The sequence below is a fragment of the Lampetra fluviatilis genome, chromosome 63 (assembly GCF_964198595.1).
Source record: "Lampetra fluviatilis chromosome 63, kcLamFluv1.1, whole genome shotgun sequence".
Lineage (NCBI taxonomy): Eukaryota > Metazoa > Chordata > Hyperoartia > Petromyzontiformes > Petromyzontidae > Lampetra > Lampetra fluviatilis.
The window spans coordinates 338,399-354,739 of NC_136337.1; the positions used below are offsets into that span (position 1 = coordinate 338,399).

Below are 16,341 nucleotides of genomic sequence, written 5' to 3' on the forward strand. Positions count from 1 at the left end.
AAAACACGAAGAACCAGTGGCATCTACATCTGAAGAACGTGAAGAACCAGTGGCATCTACATCTGCAGAACACAAAGAACCAGTGGCATCTCCATCTGCAGAACGTGAAGAACCAGTGGCATCTACATCTGCAGAACGTGAAGAACCAGTGGCATCTACATCTGCAGAAGAACCAGTGGCATCTACATCTGCAGAACATGAGGAACCAGTGGCATCTACATCTGAAGAACGTGAAGAACCAGTGGCATCTACATCTGCAGAACACGAAGAACCAGTGGCATCTGCATCTACAGAACGCGAAGAACCAGTGGCATAGACATCTACAGAACGTGAATAACCAATGGCATCTACATCTGCAGAACTTGAAGAACCAGTGGCATCTACATCTGCAGAACACGAAGAACCAGTGGCATCTACATCTGCAGAACGTGAAGAATCTGTGGCATTTACATCTGCAGAACACGAATAACCAGTGGCATCTACATCTGAAGAACGTAAAGAACCAGTGGCATCTACATCTGCAGAACACAAAGAACCAGTGGCATCTACATCTGAAGAACATGAAGAACCAGTGGCATCTATATCTGCGGAACACAAAGCACCAGTGGCATCTAAATCTGCAGAACACGAAGAACCAGTGGCATCTGCAGAACACAGAACCAGTGGCATCTCCATCTGCAGAACGTGAACAACCAGTGGCATCTACATCTGCAGAACGTGAAGAACCAGTGGCATCTACATCTGAAGAACGAGAAGAACCAGTGGCATCTACATCTGCAGAACACAAAAGAACCAGTCGCATCTCCATCTGCAGAACGTGAAGAACCAGTGGCATCTACATCTGCAGAACGTAAAGAACCAGTGGCATCTACATCTACAGAACGTGAAGAACCAGTGGCATCTACATCTGCAAAACACGAAGAACCAGTGGCATCTACATCTGAAGAACGTGAAGAACCAGTGGCATCTACATCTGCAGAACACAAAGAACCAGTGGCATCTCCATCTGCAGAACGTGAAGAACCAGTGGCATCTACATCTGCAGAACGTGAAGAACCAGTGGCATCTACATCTGCAGAATGTGAAGAACCAGTGGCATCTACATATGCAGAACATGAAGAATCAGTGGCATCTACATCTGCAGAACATGAGGAACCAGTGGCATCTACATCTGAAGAACGTGAAGAACCAGTGGCATCTACATCTGCAGAACACGAAGAACCAGTGGCATCTGCATCTACAGAACGTGAAGAACTAGTGGCATCGACATCTACAGAACGTGAATAACCAATGGCATCTACATCTGCAGAACGTGAAGAACCAGTGGCATCTACATCTGCAGAACACGAAGAACCAGTGGCATCTACATCTGCAGAACGTGAAGAACCAGTGGCATTTACGGCTGCAAAACACGAAGAACCAGTGGCATCTACATCTGCAGAACGTGAAGAACCAGTGGCATCTACATCTGCAGAACGTGAAGAACCAGTGGCATCTACAGCTGCAGAACGTGAAGAACCAGTGGCATCTACATATGAAGAACGTGAAGAACCAGTGGCATCTACATCTGCAGAACGTGAAGAACCAGTGGCATCTACATCTGCAGAACGTGAAGAACCAGTGGAATCTACATCTACAGAACGTGAAGAACCAGTAGCATCTACGTCTGCAGAAGATTATACAACGTGTAAAGCCTTTCGCCCCTGTTTAGTGTACACAGCGTACAAGCGTTTGGAATCGACGGGAGTGAAGTTGGACTTACGAACAAATCGACTTACGAACAGAAGCTCTGGAACCAACTCGTTCGTAAGTAGAGGAGTCCCTATGCTGATGGCCACCTTTTGCAAGCACCCCTGCAGTTTGTCCAACTGCTGTATTCCTTCAGGTGGGGAGTGGTGGTGTAGCGGTTAGCGCTACACTGCTCTACGAACCCGGCGACCCGGGTTCAACTCCCGCTCGCGGCCACCAAAACACCGGTGACGATTATCTGCACCGGTCGTGGGCCTCCCCTAGGTCGACTCAACCTCAACTGAGTACCTGGTGCGGTGTGTAGTAAACATCGCCACTGGGGAGACAAAGGCGGCCGAGCGTGGTGCTGGCCACCCACCCCCTCGTGTGCCGTGCCGGCCTTCGTAGGTGCTGCTCGCTAACAGCACTTGCCCCAACAGTCTGCTAAGACCAGACGGGGGGATCTTTGTCTTTCGGATGGAAGTAGAGATTTTGGAGGATTTGTTTGATCGTTGAAGGGGCGATACGATATAAAATAAATACTGCGCTCTGCGTTTCCCTGGACGCTTGCCTCCTGCTGCTGCTGATGTTCCGCAGCAGGGGCCGTGCTTCTCCTGAACGCTGTGCACGAGTGATTGGACGGTGAAAACGTGGCCCACTGAAGCCCTTCTGGGCGGTCGGTCGGTCTGCCGGTCGCTAAAGACACGTGTCGTCCCGTTGTTCATCACGCCTCGGGGAATTCATTTGGAGATAGTACCGGCGACTCGACAGTCGAGAGAGACAAGAGCCAGACTCGGACCAAAGGCACCATAATAATACTGATGGCACTTGAAATGCATACGACGCAGTGAATATAAATTACAGACAACCCCACGATATTTTAGTGTTATTTGATTCTTAATTTAAAAAAATGTTACTTTGAAATTCACCAACCCCCTCGCCGCTGCTACGTGTCTTCCGCACAACGCAGCACACGCAACATCGTGTTCGCAGCCCTGCATCGATATTGAAACAATTACGTCAAACGTTTACATTTGTATATATATATGTGTGTGAAATACGTAAACTGTTAACGGACACGATTGCGAGTACACATTTTTCAACGTGTAACCCACAACGTTCATCTCGACACTTTACGACATTCCGCAATACAAAAAATTAATCAACAAAAAATCTAACTGCTGCCCCCCCCCCCCCGAAAATTAGAGGGGGGCATCATTGAGGGCAGACGCTTTCCCATAATGCATTTGGAATCGTTTTCTCGTCATCGTTTTCTTTGGGGGGGGGGGGTTTGTTTCGAAAACGAAGTTGACTTGGGATCTCGGGAGAGTGAAAATCGTTTCTTTAAAAAATATATAATAGTACTTTTTTTTTACTTAACATCTGCGCTAGCAGCAGCAACGGAAGTCTGGGATGCTTCGTATAATTAATTCCACCGCGTGGTCAAGAACAAGTGACCAAGCGAGCTGGGTGACCTTTGGTAGCGAACTCGTGCAGATTGGTACAAATTGACACTGCGACCCCAAGTCGAACTCCCAAAGGCACGGGCTCCTCTTTGGTGGCGAACGCGTGCAGATGCGCACAACTCGATACTGCGACAGCTTGTAAGTAAAGGCACGGGCTCCTCTTTGGTGGCGAACGCGTGCCTATAGCCGCAACTCGACGCAGCGGACCTGGAGAGGCGACCCTTCCAAGTCGGGTCTCCAGGTTGCAGGTTTTTTTTCGACGTGTGCGCGTGTGTGTTGTTTGTTTTTTATTTTGTCGGAGGGCGTCTCGTCACGTTGCTAGGGAAGAAGTTATTCTCCCAGCCACATGAGTCTCGGAGGGGGGACGGGTGGAAGCAGGTTCCCACGATTTGTATGATTGTGTCAATTCCTCGGCGTGCCACTTATATAATTCGTAGCACACACACGCCCCCACGCACCTCTCCACCAACGACCACTGTTGCTACGCAAAGACCTGCGCCCGTCTCTCTTGTCTCAACCTCTCTTTCCCCTCTCGTGAAATAAATAAGACTCCGCTGGCTCCTGCGCAGCGTCTCCCAAGATGCGAGCGATGCTCGCACGTCGCCGTGCTTAATGGCGCGGTGTGTCGATAGCGTCGATTGTTAAAAATAAACAAAACCTTCCTCTCTCGAGCCCATGCCGCTTCCCCGAAGCCGTGGCAGGGCGAGAATGGTTCCGCTGTGTGAGAGCGGGAGCACGTGTTGTGTGTGTTGGGCACCGTTTCGCCCGTGTGGGTGGTAAAGTTCCACGCGGTGGCGACCACTGCCACCATCACCACCTTCGCCTCGCCTCCCCTAATGATGGGCTCGCGTGTAAATCTCTTTGGCTTTGGAGCGCAAGACATAATGCGTGAGCTTGCACGCTTGAGCTCACTATAATGACAGTGAAGGCACAATATATATTTTTTTATAACCCGAAGAAAAAGAAAATTATGACTTATAAAAAGTGTCATTTTTTTTCAGCCGAGAAAGTATTCAACTCGTGTCACAATATACATTGACGTCTGTGACAAAGAGCTTCATAGCTCATCGGATTTCTCCAGGATAAATAAAGATTCTGATACATATATATATTTTTGGCAGTACTTTCGAAGTAAGGGTCGGTCCCGCATAGCGAACCTTCCTCCAGTTCCGTGTGGAGTAATTTCTGCTGCTGCTGTTGTCGTTGCTTGTGGGATGTAACCGGAAGAATTCTCAGAGGAACTCCACTCGATGCAGAGGGTACGGCAACTATGTTAAAAAAAACAACACCCTCCCTCCCATCCTGTACGAGGTGGCGGACGGGAGGGAAGTGAGAGCGAACACACAACACAACATCGGTGCACGCGCCCGTCCATGCGCTATCGACCAACCCCACCACCGATTCCATCGCAACCCCCAATCTCAGCCGTTGAGATTGGGGGGTCATGTGCACCACCACCCAGAGCCACCACCACCACGGCTCGGAGAGGTGGGGAGGGGTGGAGGGGGTCATACGTCCACGGCCAGGGTGTAGCGGTCGTTCTTGCGATTGCAACGGCGCATGACGAGGGCGAAGTAGAGCGAGAGCAGCACGACCCAGTAGCAGGCGTAGAGCGCCGCGCCCACGATGAGGAAGGTCTGCTCGGTGCTGTCGAAGGGATTGCTCACCTCGCGGTACACCGTGTAGGCGATGCCGCCCAGCAGCACGGCGAACCACAGCGAGATGGGCACCAGGCCGATGAAGTTGGTGACGATCGTCTTGCGGCCGGACGTGCCCCAGCCCGCCTTGGTGATGGTGGCGATGGCGAACATCTTGGCGGGCAGGAGGCTGCTCATGTAGAGGAGCGAGTAGAGCGACATGAAGATCATGACGACGTTGCCGCGTAGGAAGCACGCGAACGCAGCCTTGAGCATCCCCACGAACTGGACGGTGAGCAGGAAGAGGAGGATGTTCCAGATGCGGCCCCGATAGAAGAGCTGCACCACCGTGGCGACGAGGAAGAAGGGGAAGAAGCCCGTGATCACCGCCTCGTACGTCATCCACAGGTGGTGCTTGTGGAACCACAGCGAGTTGTAGAGCCACTCTCTGAAGTAGGACTTGCTCCAGCGCGTCTGCTGGTTGAGCCAGCGCAAGTAGCCTGTGGGCGTCTCAGTGAGGCAGCGCGCGCGCGCCGTGTACTTGGTGGAGTAGCCCAAGCTGAGCACGCGGTTCGTGAGGTGGCGGTCGTCTCCGAAGCTGCACTTGGAGCCGAGGAAGCGCTGCTCGTACCAGTCCTCGAGGAAGCGCTGCAGCAGCGAGTTGCGGTACATGCCCAGCGGGCCGCTGATGCACTGCACGCATCCGAAGTAGGACTGGCAGGCGCGCTCCACGTTGAAGGCCATCCAGTAGCGCACACTGCTCAAGAACGAGATCCAGGAGTCGTACTTGTTGAGGATCTGGGTGCGGGAGAGGTGGTGGGGATGGTGGGGGAGGTGAGTAACTTGCGGTTGGGATTTTGTCAGCATTGCGATGTTAGTAGAGGTTTTTTTGGAGTTAGATCGCGTAAATATATAAATGTTGCGTCGTTAAACCTGCCACCACCCGACAGCCAACTAGTAAGGGTTGTCACGTAAACAGAACGTGGCCAATTCGTAACTCGTACAGCACACCGGTGTGTTGGAGAGCCAAGCCACAAGATTTATAATCTGAGTACGACGTTTCACCAGTAATTACAACTAGCTTCATCAGGCGACAGCCAGGTTTGTGGGTTTAACGACACGTGTTTACATTTACGCGATCTAACCCAAAAACATATCGACTATGGATGACATTGGTCGCGAAAGCCTGCCACGTGTTAAACATTGCGATGTTGTCTGACCCAACGCCTGTGTTACGTTCGATGTATGTTGTTGTTGTTTTTTTAAAGCTATGGGTGCAAACCCGAGAACCAGGAGGACACGTTACTTGTACATCGCGGAGTCATCGGTAAACCGGATAACTCCACGTCCAATGTCACCGCACGCACCTGCACGTCGCCTCCGACGCCTCCGACCTTCTCATCCTCTTCGAGCACCTTCACCATCTCCACGGTGCAGGCGGGGTCCAGCACCGTGTCGGAGTCGCACACCTGTGGGGTGTGGTGGTGGTGGTGGAGGGGGGGAATGGAGAAGATAACTTTGACGAATCGGACTGACCAGCTGATCGAAAACATTTTTGGACACTTATCTGTGATAGTTGTTAAAAAAAAAAATCAAGTTTCACGTTGTGTGTTTTGTTTAGCCCATTGAGAAGTCAAGAGACGAGTGGATGGTTGAGCGAATGGGCGAGTGAGTGGTTGAGTGGCTGGATGGATGGTTGAGTGAGTGGGTGAGTGGGTGGATGGATGGTTGAGTGAGTGAACGAGTGAGTGGGTGGATTGATGGTTGAGTGAGTGAATGATTGAGCGAATGGGTGGTCGAGTGGCTGGATGGACGGTTGAGTGAGTGAGTGAATTGGTGAATGAATGACTGAGTGGCTGAGTCAGTGGGTGGTCGAGTGGCTGGATGGATGGTTGAGTGAGTGAGTGAATTGGTAAATGAATAAATGACCGAGTGGCTGAGTGAGTGGGTGGTCGAGTGGCTGGATGGATGGTTGAGTGAGTGAATGCATAAATATACATTTACGTCGCTTGACAGTCAAATTGGCATTTAAAAAAAAACTTTTCACAGCTGGAATTAAAATCATAGTAATGTAATAATTCTCCGGAGACGGATTCGGAATCGGTCTTCTTTATTTTCACTTCACGGTACACTTGTTCCCACACGCTCCGTTGCTGGCAGACAACGGAGAGCGGCAGACTCCCACAACTCCCACCGCGCACGTGGCACCCGGAGCCCCGTTCGCGCGTGGCTCTCACCTCGTTCAGTTCCCCGTCTCCCCTCGATCATCCCTCTCTCCTCCCTCTTAATCCCTTCGTCACGTGGTCCCCCCAGCCAATCCTCCATGGGCAATCTCGACCGTTCTCGATGGTTCCCTGTCACTCCCGGGACCACGCCTCTTATCCGGATCCCCATTAGCTGGGGCCCCAATGGCTGGGCCAATCACCCCTGATGACATGCCGTGATCACGCCGGCCCCACGCTCCCTATCTCGACCCTTATTGGCTACAAGCAGGACCGGCAAGCCAATCCCCCACGTGAACCCACTATAGCTGTTATTACATCACCCCCCCCCCCCCCCCCCCGGTGAAAAAAAAGTAGCCGTCTCGGCTGGGAAAGGGTGATAAACCAATTCCGAACACATTATTAGGGCACCAAGGTGCATTTAACGATACGAGGGTGAACCGGCGTCCCTGCGCCCAACAACATTTAAAAAAAGTCACCCATACAACAAGAATCACCACATACATTAGGGCGCCCCTGCAGCGCAGTAACAACAGGGAAGTAAACGAACGATCAAACGTTAACGAAACGGAAGAGATTTCGACCGCGTACGCGACGCGGGACCCCCTCCGCTTCCAGCGCATGATCCCCTTGCTTCCGGATGGACAGGAGGTGGTAGGCTCGAAGAAGAAGTAGGTTGTTGATGCTCGGTCACGTCCAGGGCAGGTCTCATTGGAGGGGGGGTGGCTGGGGCCGCCTCAGCCCTCAGAACCTGTTCATCTGTAGGAGGCACAACACAGTCCCCCTTGGGATCAATGGATGTGACAATCGGCGTGGTCGGCTCGACGGAACCCGGCAGGTCAACTAGTGGGGATGAAGGGCCGACACGCGCGTCAACATAGGGTTTAAGCCGTGAGGAGTGGACATACCACCGCCGATTTTCGTACTGAACACGGATACTCTGCAAGTTCCGAACATCCACTAGTGTCACAGGCCCTCGCCACGGCCTGTGCAGCTTGGGGGATGTGCCCGCCGGTACCTGGGGGCAGTGGAGCCACGCCCGGTCCCCCACTGACCAAGACATGTGAGTATGCGATTGACGCGCATAACGTTCGTTCCTTGCCTGAGCACGGGCCGTCGCACACCGGGCAGCCTCTCGCGCCTCCGTCACTCGTTCAAGCGAGTCACGCACGTGGTCAGGCAAGGAACGGGACGGTCGCTTACTCGGCTCACCCAATTGCACATCGATGGGTGGAACATTTTCACGGCCATACATCAAAAAGAATGGTGAGTATCCCGTGGACGTGTGTGGAACCATGTGGTAAGCCGCTAAGACGCCTGGTATGTGCAGGTCCCAATCGGTTTGCTTTTCACTGACTGTGTGACAAAGCATAGCCGAGAGGGTGCGGTTGAATCGTTCCACCATACCATCTGTTTGTGGGTGGTAAGGAGAAGTGCGAATTTTCTTCGTACCCAACGCGTCACAAACTTCCTTAAGCAATTTGGAAGAGAAATTCCGCCCTTGATCTGTGAGCAGCCTCTCAGGTGCCCCCTTGTCCATGACATACCCGTTCAAGAAAGCGTCGGTAATGGATGCTGCCGTCTGGTCGGGCAGAGGCCAGGCCATCGGCCATCGAGAAAAATATTCCACCCCGACGAGAAGGTATTTATTGCCCCTCGCCGACAGGGGAAACGGGCCCAGAATATCGAGAGCAACCAATTCGTTAATGCGGGACACCTCAATGGAACGTAACGGTGGTACATAGGGGTTCCGAGGCGGCTTCCTCTTTGCACAGTCCTGGCATGAACGAATAAAGTCCTTGACGTCTGCCGTCATACCGGCCCAAAAGAAATCCTTCTGCAGCGCGGCCAAAGTCTTTTGGACACCGAGGTGCATCAACTTATCAGCGTGCAGAGCACGAAGCAGGTCGTAGCGAAGCGAAGTAGGCACCACCAAGCGTGGTCGGTCAGACAACCCGTCGGTACACATTAACAATCCCGACTTGCCTCGGAACATCTACCATTTCCAACCCGCCAATTGAGATTTTTGTTTCCCTATCAATTTCCGTAGCGGAGACAGCGAGGCATCAGCCTCCTGCTCACGTAGCCAGACCGCGTGTGGTAGCCGTAAGATATCATCCGTGTCCACCGACCCTTGCTGGTCGTCCTCCTTCGCTTTCGCCCCTGCATCCTCATCCGCTATCGCCCCCATAACCGGACAAGGCGAGGTGGCTGGTGCCGCACAGCGGTGCGTGCCCGTCAGGCAAGTGCACTGAGGAAGGGGCGGCAGCCGTGAGAGCGCGTCAGCGTTCGTGTGACGGGTCCCCTTCCTGTATGTAATATCAAAGGAAAATTCCTGTAGCGATTCCAACCACCTAGCCAATTGGCCTGACGGTTGATCTAATTTCAAGGAGTATTGTAAAGCCGCATGATCTGAGCGAACTAGGAATTTCCGTCCATACAGGTACGGCCGGTACAATCGGACAAAGTGAACAATTGCCAAAAGTTCCCGTCTTGTCACACAATAGCGTGTTTCCGCAGGAGACAAAACCCGGCTGCCGTACGCCACTACTCGCTCTACCCCGTCCTTACGTTGCGACAAAACGGCCCCAATGCCGATATCACTAGCATCCGTATCGAGGATGAACGGCTGTGAGAAATCTGGGTAATCCAGCGTTGGCGCCGTGGCGAGGTGGTCCCGAAGTGCCATAAAAGATTTTTCCTCTTCCGCTCCCCATTTAAACCTTTGATTTTTGCCAGTCAGAACGTGTAATGGCTTTGCCAACGTCGCAAAATTTTTAACGAAGCGGCGATAATAGGAAGCGAACCCAATAAACCGCCGAACATCTCCCACCGAAGTGGGTGTGGGCCACTCTCGTACACATTTCGTTTTCAGAGGGTCAGTGGATACGCCGTCCGAACTGACAATATGACCCAAGTAACGGACAGAGTGTTGCAGAAGGTGGCATTTTTTAGGTTTAAATTTAAGGTCAGCCGTACGCATTCTTTGAAAAACCGCCTCTAGACGTTGGAGGTGTTCTTCGAACGTGCGGCTGAAAACAATTATATCGTCAAGATATATGAGGCACGTTTCCCACTGCAGTCCCGTCAACACCAATTCCATGAGCCGCTGAAACGTCGCCGGTGCCGCATTCAAGCCCATAGGCAACCGATTAAATTCAAAGAGACCTTGCGGCGTGCGGAACGCCGTTTTCGCCTTCGACTCATCGTCGAGGGGAAGCTGCCAGAACCCCGAGGACAGGTCAAGGGTGGAAAAAAACTTAGCACCCGATAAAGCGTCCAACGAATCATCCATCCTCGGTAAGGGGTATGCATCTGCCACCGAAACTTTGTTTAACCGGCGGAAATCAACACAAAATCTTGTACCACCATCTTTCTTCTTTACCAGAACGACGGGCGCGGCCCAAGGGCTGTTGGACGGCGAAATGATGTCCGCCGCCAACAATTCATTAACCGCTCCGCGCACGTGATCCCTTTCCGCCGGGCTCATGCGATGAGGGTGCATACAGATGGGAGGCGTCGCACCGGTGTCAATATGGTGCGACAAAAGCGACGTGCGGCCGAGGTCCAAATCATTTTTACTGAAAACATCAGTGTACTGTATCAATAATGAACGCAGGGCATTCCTTTGTTCGTTCGACAAGGAAGAATTTTCTCCGCACAAATCAGCGATCCAACGTTCTTGAGAGCGATCGTGTGGGGGCCTACCAGCGGGCATTCGTGCGCGCGGCGCTGCGTTGCAAGAGGCGAAGTCGGTAGTGGCGTGAGCCAACACCGACCCCTCCGGAACAATAACGCGGTCAGGTCCCCCATTTAACACCTGTATAAAAGGTGCTTGACCCGGTCGCACGATCGTTTGTGCCGCCGCTAAAGAAAAGGATTTAGATGCCGAATTCGATGGGGATAGCAGCACGCCTTCTGCACCCTTCCCCATTCGAAGGGGTTTACGATAACGCAACGGTATTAGCATCTGTGCTCCCGGTGGTACTTCTACCGTAGCAGCAACAACGGCAGTAACTGCGTTACTTGCAGGCGCGCTGGCCAGCAAGGAAGGCAGGAACGCCATTCGACGACCCCCCGGCATTTCCAAACAGTCCTGGTCGACTCGTATTTTCAGCGGCATCCGACGCAGGAAATCAGTACCGAGTAAGCATGGAACAGCTAGCGAGCGAGAGATCAATACAGGTCCTGCGGCGGTAATATTCCCGATAGTGATGCTCACATCTGCCTGGCCACAGATACCCATGCTTCCCCCATTCGCGGCGACACACGCATCATTAACCTTACGTATCTGCGACGCAGGGATGGACAACAAATGAAAAATAACATCAGAAATGATGGTGGCCGACGCGCCCGTGTCCACCAAGATGCGCACATCAACGCCGTCGATGGTACCGCGTACCGTCGACGAGCCCGAAGCCGCAGCTACAACCCTGCGAGCCAATTTTTTCCACTGCGTAGCAGAGCGCGTAACTGTAGCGGGGGAAGTAAATTTTTCCTGAGGAGTGTGAGAATGAGTGCGAATGGATGGGTGATGTGACAGGACCTGCCGGGTGTCCGATGTGTGCCGACTCGCCCGAGGTTGTTGCGGCTCCGCAGTAGGTGGAGGAGATGGAGGTCCCCTCGTCGGAGGAGGCGACAGTAGAGGTCGACAGCGGCAGTCACGGGCGAAATGGCCCCGTCTGCCGCACGTGAAGCACGCCGCCGACGTCGGCCGGCGGTCGGACGACCCGGCCCTTGCACGCGGACGGCCCATGTAGTTGCCACGCTGGTCGCGCAGCCGCCGTCCCGGAATCCCGTGCGAAACAGCAGCAGCCAGCATGTCGTCGTCGCCCGAGTCGTCGGAGCAGTGGACCACCAGTTGTGGAGACCACCCCAAAGGTGGCCCGTCGATCTCTGGTTTCCCCGTCCACGCCGCCATCTGGTCCCAACGCCTGATATTAAATTTTGCGTCCAGGCAGCGCGCCACCCATCGCGATGTAAGTGGTTCGTGGCCGCAAACTGGCAGCGAAATCTTGAGTTCCTGAGCCAACTCCAGCATACGGGAGAGGATGAGAGGATCCAAATGGTCGGCCGTCGCGTCGGGGTAGGCAGCCATGGCCAGCGCCATCAACGCCCCACGATAGGTCAACGGCGATTCCTCCGATGCTCGGCGACGTAACATAAATTTTCTGGTGGCTGACGTCGGTGGGTCATAGAATTCCGCCATCTCCGCGAACGCGTCCCGCAGTGTCTTCTTCTTGGCCGCCGGGATGGAACGGAAGACCCCCAGAGAAACATCGTCGAGCAGTGTAGGTAGCGCTCCCAGCGCTTCATCCTCCGTCCAATTGACGGATCTAAAAGCCGATTCAAAGCGCCATGTGAAAGCACTCCAATCACTCCCGGCGATGAATTCTTTGATTTGTGGAAGGCGATGCCCGCGGTGGCAAGCGCGCGCCGCGGGCGTCTCCGACTGACGTTCCCGCTCTCCACCCGTATCAGGCAAAATGGCGGCCGGCGGCCGCGTGGCGGTAGGCGTGCCCAAAATGGCGGCCGACGGCTTCGGCGCAGCCGCCCCACCCAGAATGACGGCGTCCTCCCGCGTAGCAGAAGGAATGGCGGACGCAGGTTCTTTCACCGGACTCCTTCCCGCGGCGTCCAGTTGATCGGCAATCTGGCGGCCCGCGGCTGGTGAGGATGCCACCGCGGTCACCAGACTAAGCAGAATGGCGCGTAATGACTCGATCTGCTCCGCCATCAGCCGCCACTCGCCTTTTGTTCCTGCAGCGGTCGCATCTTCCGTCGGTCGACGCTGAGAGACGTCGAGAAGTACATTTTCAGCAGGCGGCATAGGGGCTGTAGCTCCCAACAGCTCATCTTCATCCATCTCGACCTCCTCCTCCGATAGAGGCACAGGTAGGTTCTTTTTTCTGGGGTGCTTGGACATCTTGACGATCGTCCAAACAGTCGCAGAAGTACTTCTGACACCAATGTAATAATTCTCCGGAGACGGATTCGGAATCGGTCTTCTTTATTTTCACTTCACGGTACACTTGTTCCCACATGCTCCGTTGCTGGCAGACAACGGAGAGCGGCAGACTCCCACAACTCCCACCGCGCACGTGGCACCCGGAGCCCCGTTCGCGCGTGGCTCTCACCCCGTTCAGTTCCCCGTCTCCCCTCGATCATCCCTCTCTCCTCCCTCTTAATCCCTTCGTCACGTGGTCCCCCCAGCCAATCCTCCATGGGCAATCTCGACCGTTCTCGATGGTTCCCTGTCACTCCCGGGACCACGCCTCTTATCCGGATCCCCATTAGCTGGGGCCCCAATGGCTGGGCCAATCACCCCTGATGACATGCCGTGATCACGCCGGCCCCACGCTCCCTATCTCGACCCTTATTGGCTACAAGCAGGACCGGCAAGCCAATCCCCCACGTGAACCCACTATAGCTGTTATTACAGTAATACTAATGACGAGTCTTACGTGTAAAGCGCCGTTCATCATGCATCTCAAAGCGCCGTACAGCACGATCATAAAACTGAACACTAAGAAACAGCAACCATCACAAATAGTAGAAAGCGCCATTAGTTGAATTCGCTACCCGCTTAATAAGTGCAAGTGTATAGATATTTAATGATGTTTATTTATTGACGAGTGAATGGATGATTATGACGATGATGACAGCCGTCTCTTATTATGTAGAGTAACGTCAGGCCCTCTCCTCGTCTCAATAAAAATGGAATGGAACTTCAGCGGACCTGATTAAGGGGGGGGGGGGGTGTCTGGGTTCGAGCCCAGATTCCCAGCTCCTGCCCGTGATAAAAAAAACAGGTTTCAAGGGTAGCGAGTTGATGGACTCAGCCCAGTCATAAAGAGTTATAAACCTATTCTAATTTGCCATGCACATTCGAAAATAAGACCGTTTACAAAAAAGACTTAAAGCCCTCCACACCCCCGCCCCCCCGACACACCTCTATAAAAAACCGCCACTTTTTTCAAAAATGTTATTGCTGTGGTTTTCACACCTGATGATGATTGCTTGTGTTGCAATCGAAACGTCGTGAGAATTTGATTGGTAAATAAATTATTATTTTATTATTTCCCTTCTACGTGACTTTACCGAAAGAACCAAGAATATGAATTTCTGCAGTCACGAAAGCTATAAATCAAAATTTGCACTCGGCTGTTGGGGGAAGTGCTGTAAGCAAGCACTCTCGAAGGCGTGGACCAAATAATCAAAATGGGAGTGGGGTGGCCAACAGCACGCCCGACCGCCTTTGTCTCCCCAGCGTTGATATTCCACCGAGCACTGGTTCGAGACTGAGTCGACCGAGGGAGAGGCGCGGTACCGGTAGAAGGAACGCAACTAAGTGCGCTAACCACTGCGCCACCGCTCCAAACGAAGACAAAGACCCCCCCGTGTAGCCTTAACAGACTGTAGGGGCAAGTGCTGTTAGCGAGCACCTACGAAGGCCGTAACGGTACGCATCACGACCGACCGCCTTTGTCTCCCCAGTGGCGATGTTTACTACACACTGCACTGGGTACTCATTTGAGGCTTAGTCGACCTAGGGGAGGCACGGGACCGGTTCAGATAATCGTCACCGGTATTGGCCGTGAGCGGGAATTGAACCCGGGTCGCCGGGTTCATAGCGCAGATCGCTAACCGCTAAACTACCACACTCCAAACGCACACATACACACGCACGTTATAGAGGGGCTCGCACATTAAATCACGAATTGATCCAAAACATCTGAATGCACAGAGGACCGCAGAGCTGGAGGAAGTTACAGGTAGCGCCCTTCCTGTGGGTTCATCCACGCGCCTCTTGAGTGGCTCTCACTCACTACGAAAGTGACGAGCAAGAATAGTACAGGGTGCTTCAAAGAAATGTTAACACTTCTGAGAAGTTGTCAACAACGCCACAAGAAATGTGCCTCTGGAGACCACCTGGAGAAGATTCCAGGCACGTGTTGACACCAATGGCGAACAAGTGGAGACTCGTGACTTTTTGAAGCCATGAACATGCATTTGTTGTCATGTTACAGTGTAGTATCCGTTCTTTTTTCATTCAAAACGATGGTCCCATGTAAGTGTTAAACAAAAATTTAAGCACCCTTGACCAGTTCGCCATCACGATTGTTATGATGGCGACGATGATGATGGCGACGATGATGACGACGATGATGATGATGACGACGGCGACGAAGATGATGACGACGGCGATGATGACGATGATGATGACGACGATGGCGACGACGATGATGATGACGGCGATGATGATGACGACGACGATGATAACGACAATGATGATGACGGCGATGATGATGATGACGACGATGATGACGATAATGATGACGACGGCGACGATGATGATACCGACGACGACGACGACGCCGCGCGTACCTGCATGTAGTCGACGGCCATGCCAAGCGCCTTGAAGGCGGTGTACATCACCTCGCGCTTGCCACCCCAACGCTGCATGAGGCACACGTGGCGGTGGCCAAGCGTCGCCTCGCGGACGCGCGCCTCGCCCTCGGCGTACGACCGCTCGCTCTCGCCATCGCCCAGCTCGTGGTAGTTGCTCCGCCACCGGTAGGTGACGGCGGCGCGACCCATCACCTCGCGGAAGATGTCCATCATGTACGCGTCCTCGTCCGAGTTGCCGTCCACCACCATCACGACGCGCACGCCCGGGTAGGCGAGGCGCTTGACCGACCGCAGGCACTTGCGCAGGTAGTCGGGGTCCTCCTGGTAGGCGGCCACGCACAGCGCCACGCTGCGACGCGTCGGCTTGAGCGAGGTGCCGGCGCGGCGCATCTTGCGGTGCTCGAGAAGAGCAAAGAGGCTCTGGATGAGCAGGTGGAGCGCCAGGATCGCGCCGTAGAGGCCGAACGAGAGGTAGTAGTTGTCGGTCGAGATGAATTGGTAGCCCGTGATGTACGCGGCCACGATGGCGCCCAGCACCACCAGGGCGAACATCGTGGTGCCGACCAGACGCAGCGCCGAGGTCACCTTGCGGCACAGCATCTGCGTGGTCGTGAGAGGGAGGGGGTAAGAAGGAGGAGAGCAGAGCGTGAAATCTTTCGTGAAATATTTCATTTAAACAGAGGGGGGGGGGGGGCACATAAAGCAAAGCATTGAAAAAAACAAAAAACCGAAATGATGAACGAAGCAAAGTGCCGACTACACCGAGCATCTTCTTGTTTCCTCTGATCGTAAAAAAAGAGAGAGGGAGGGAGGGGGAGGGCGAGGGGAGTGGGGGGCTTCGTGGTTGGGGTCTGACAAAGATGATCTTTGCCATCT

At 53.5% G+C, this 16,341-nt stretch overlaps 1 protein-coding gene across 1 annotated transcript in view; it reads right to left on the minus strand.

The window, feature by feature from the left end:
• Positions 1-4,702: 4,702 nt before the first annotated feature.
• The window catches only part of HAS3 (hyaluronan synthase 3), a 45,781-nt gene continuing 34,142 nt past the window's right edge, over positions 4,703-16,341 (minus strand). Inside the window, exons 2-4 of the mRNA XM_078882138.1 lie at positions 15,442-16,065; positions 6,199-6,300; positions 4,703-5,629 (exon numbers count right to left, since the gene is read on the minus strand). Of these exons, the coding sequence (XP_078738264.1) occupies positions 4,703-5,629; positions 6,199-6,300; positions 15,442-16,065 (1,653 nt within the window). The remainder of the gene's footprint in view (positions 5,630-6,198; positions 6,301-15,441; positions 16,066-16,341) is intronic.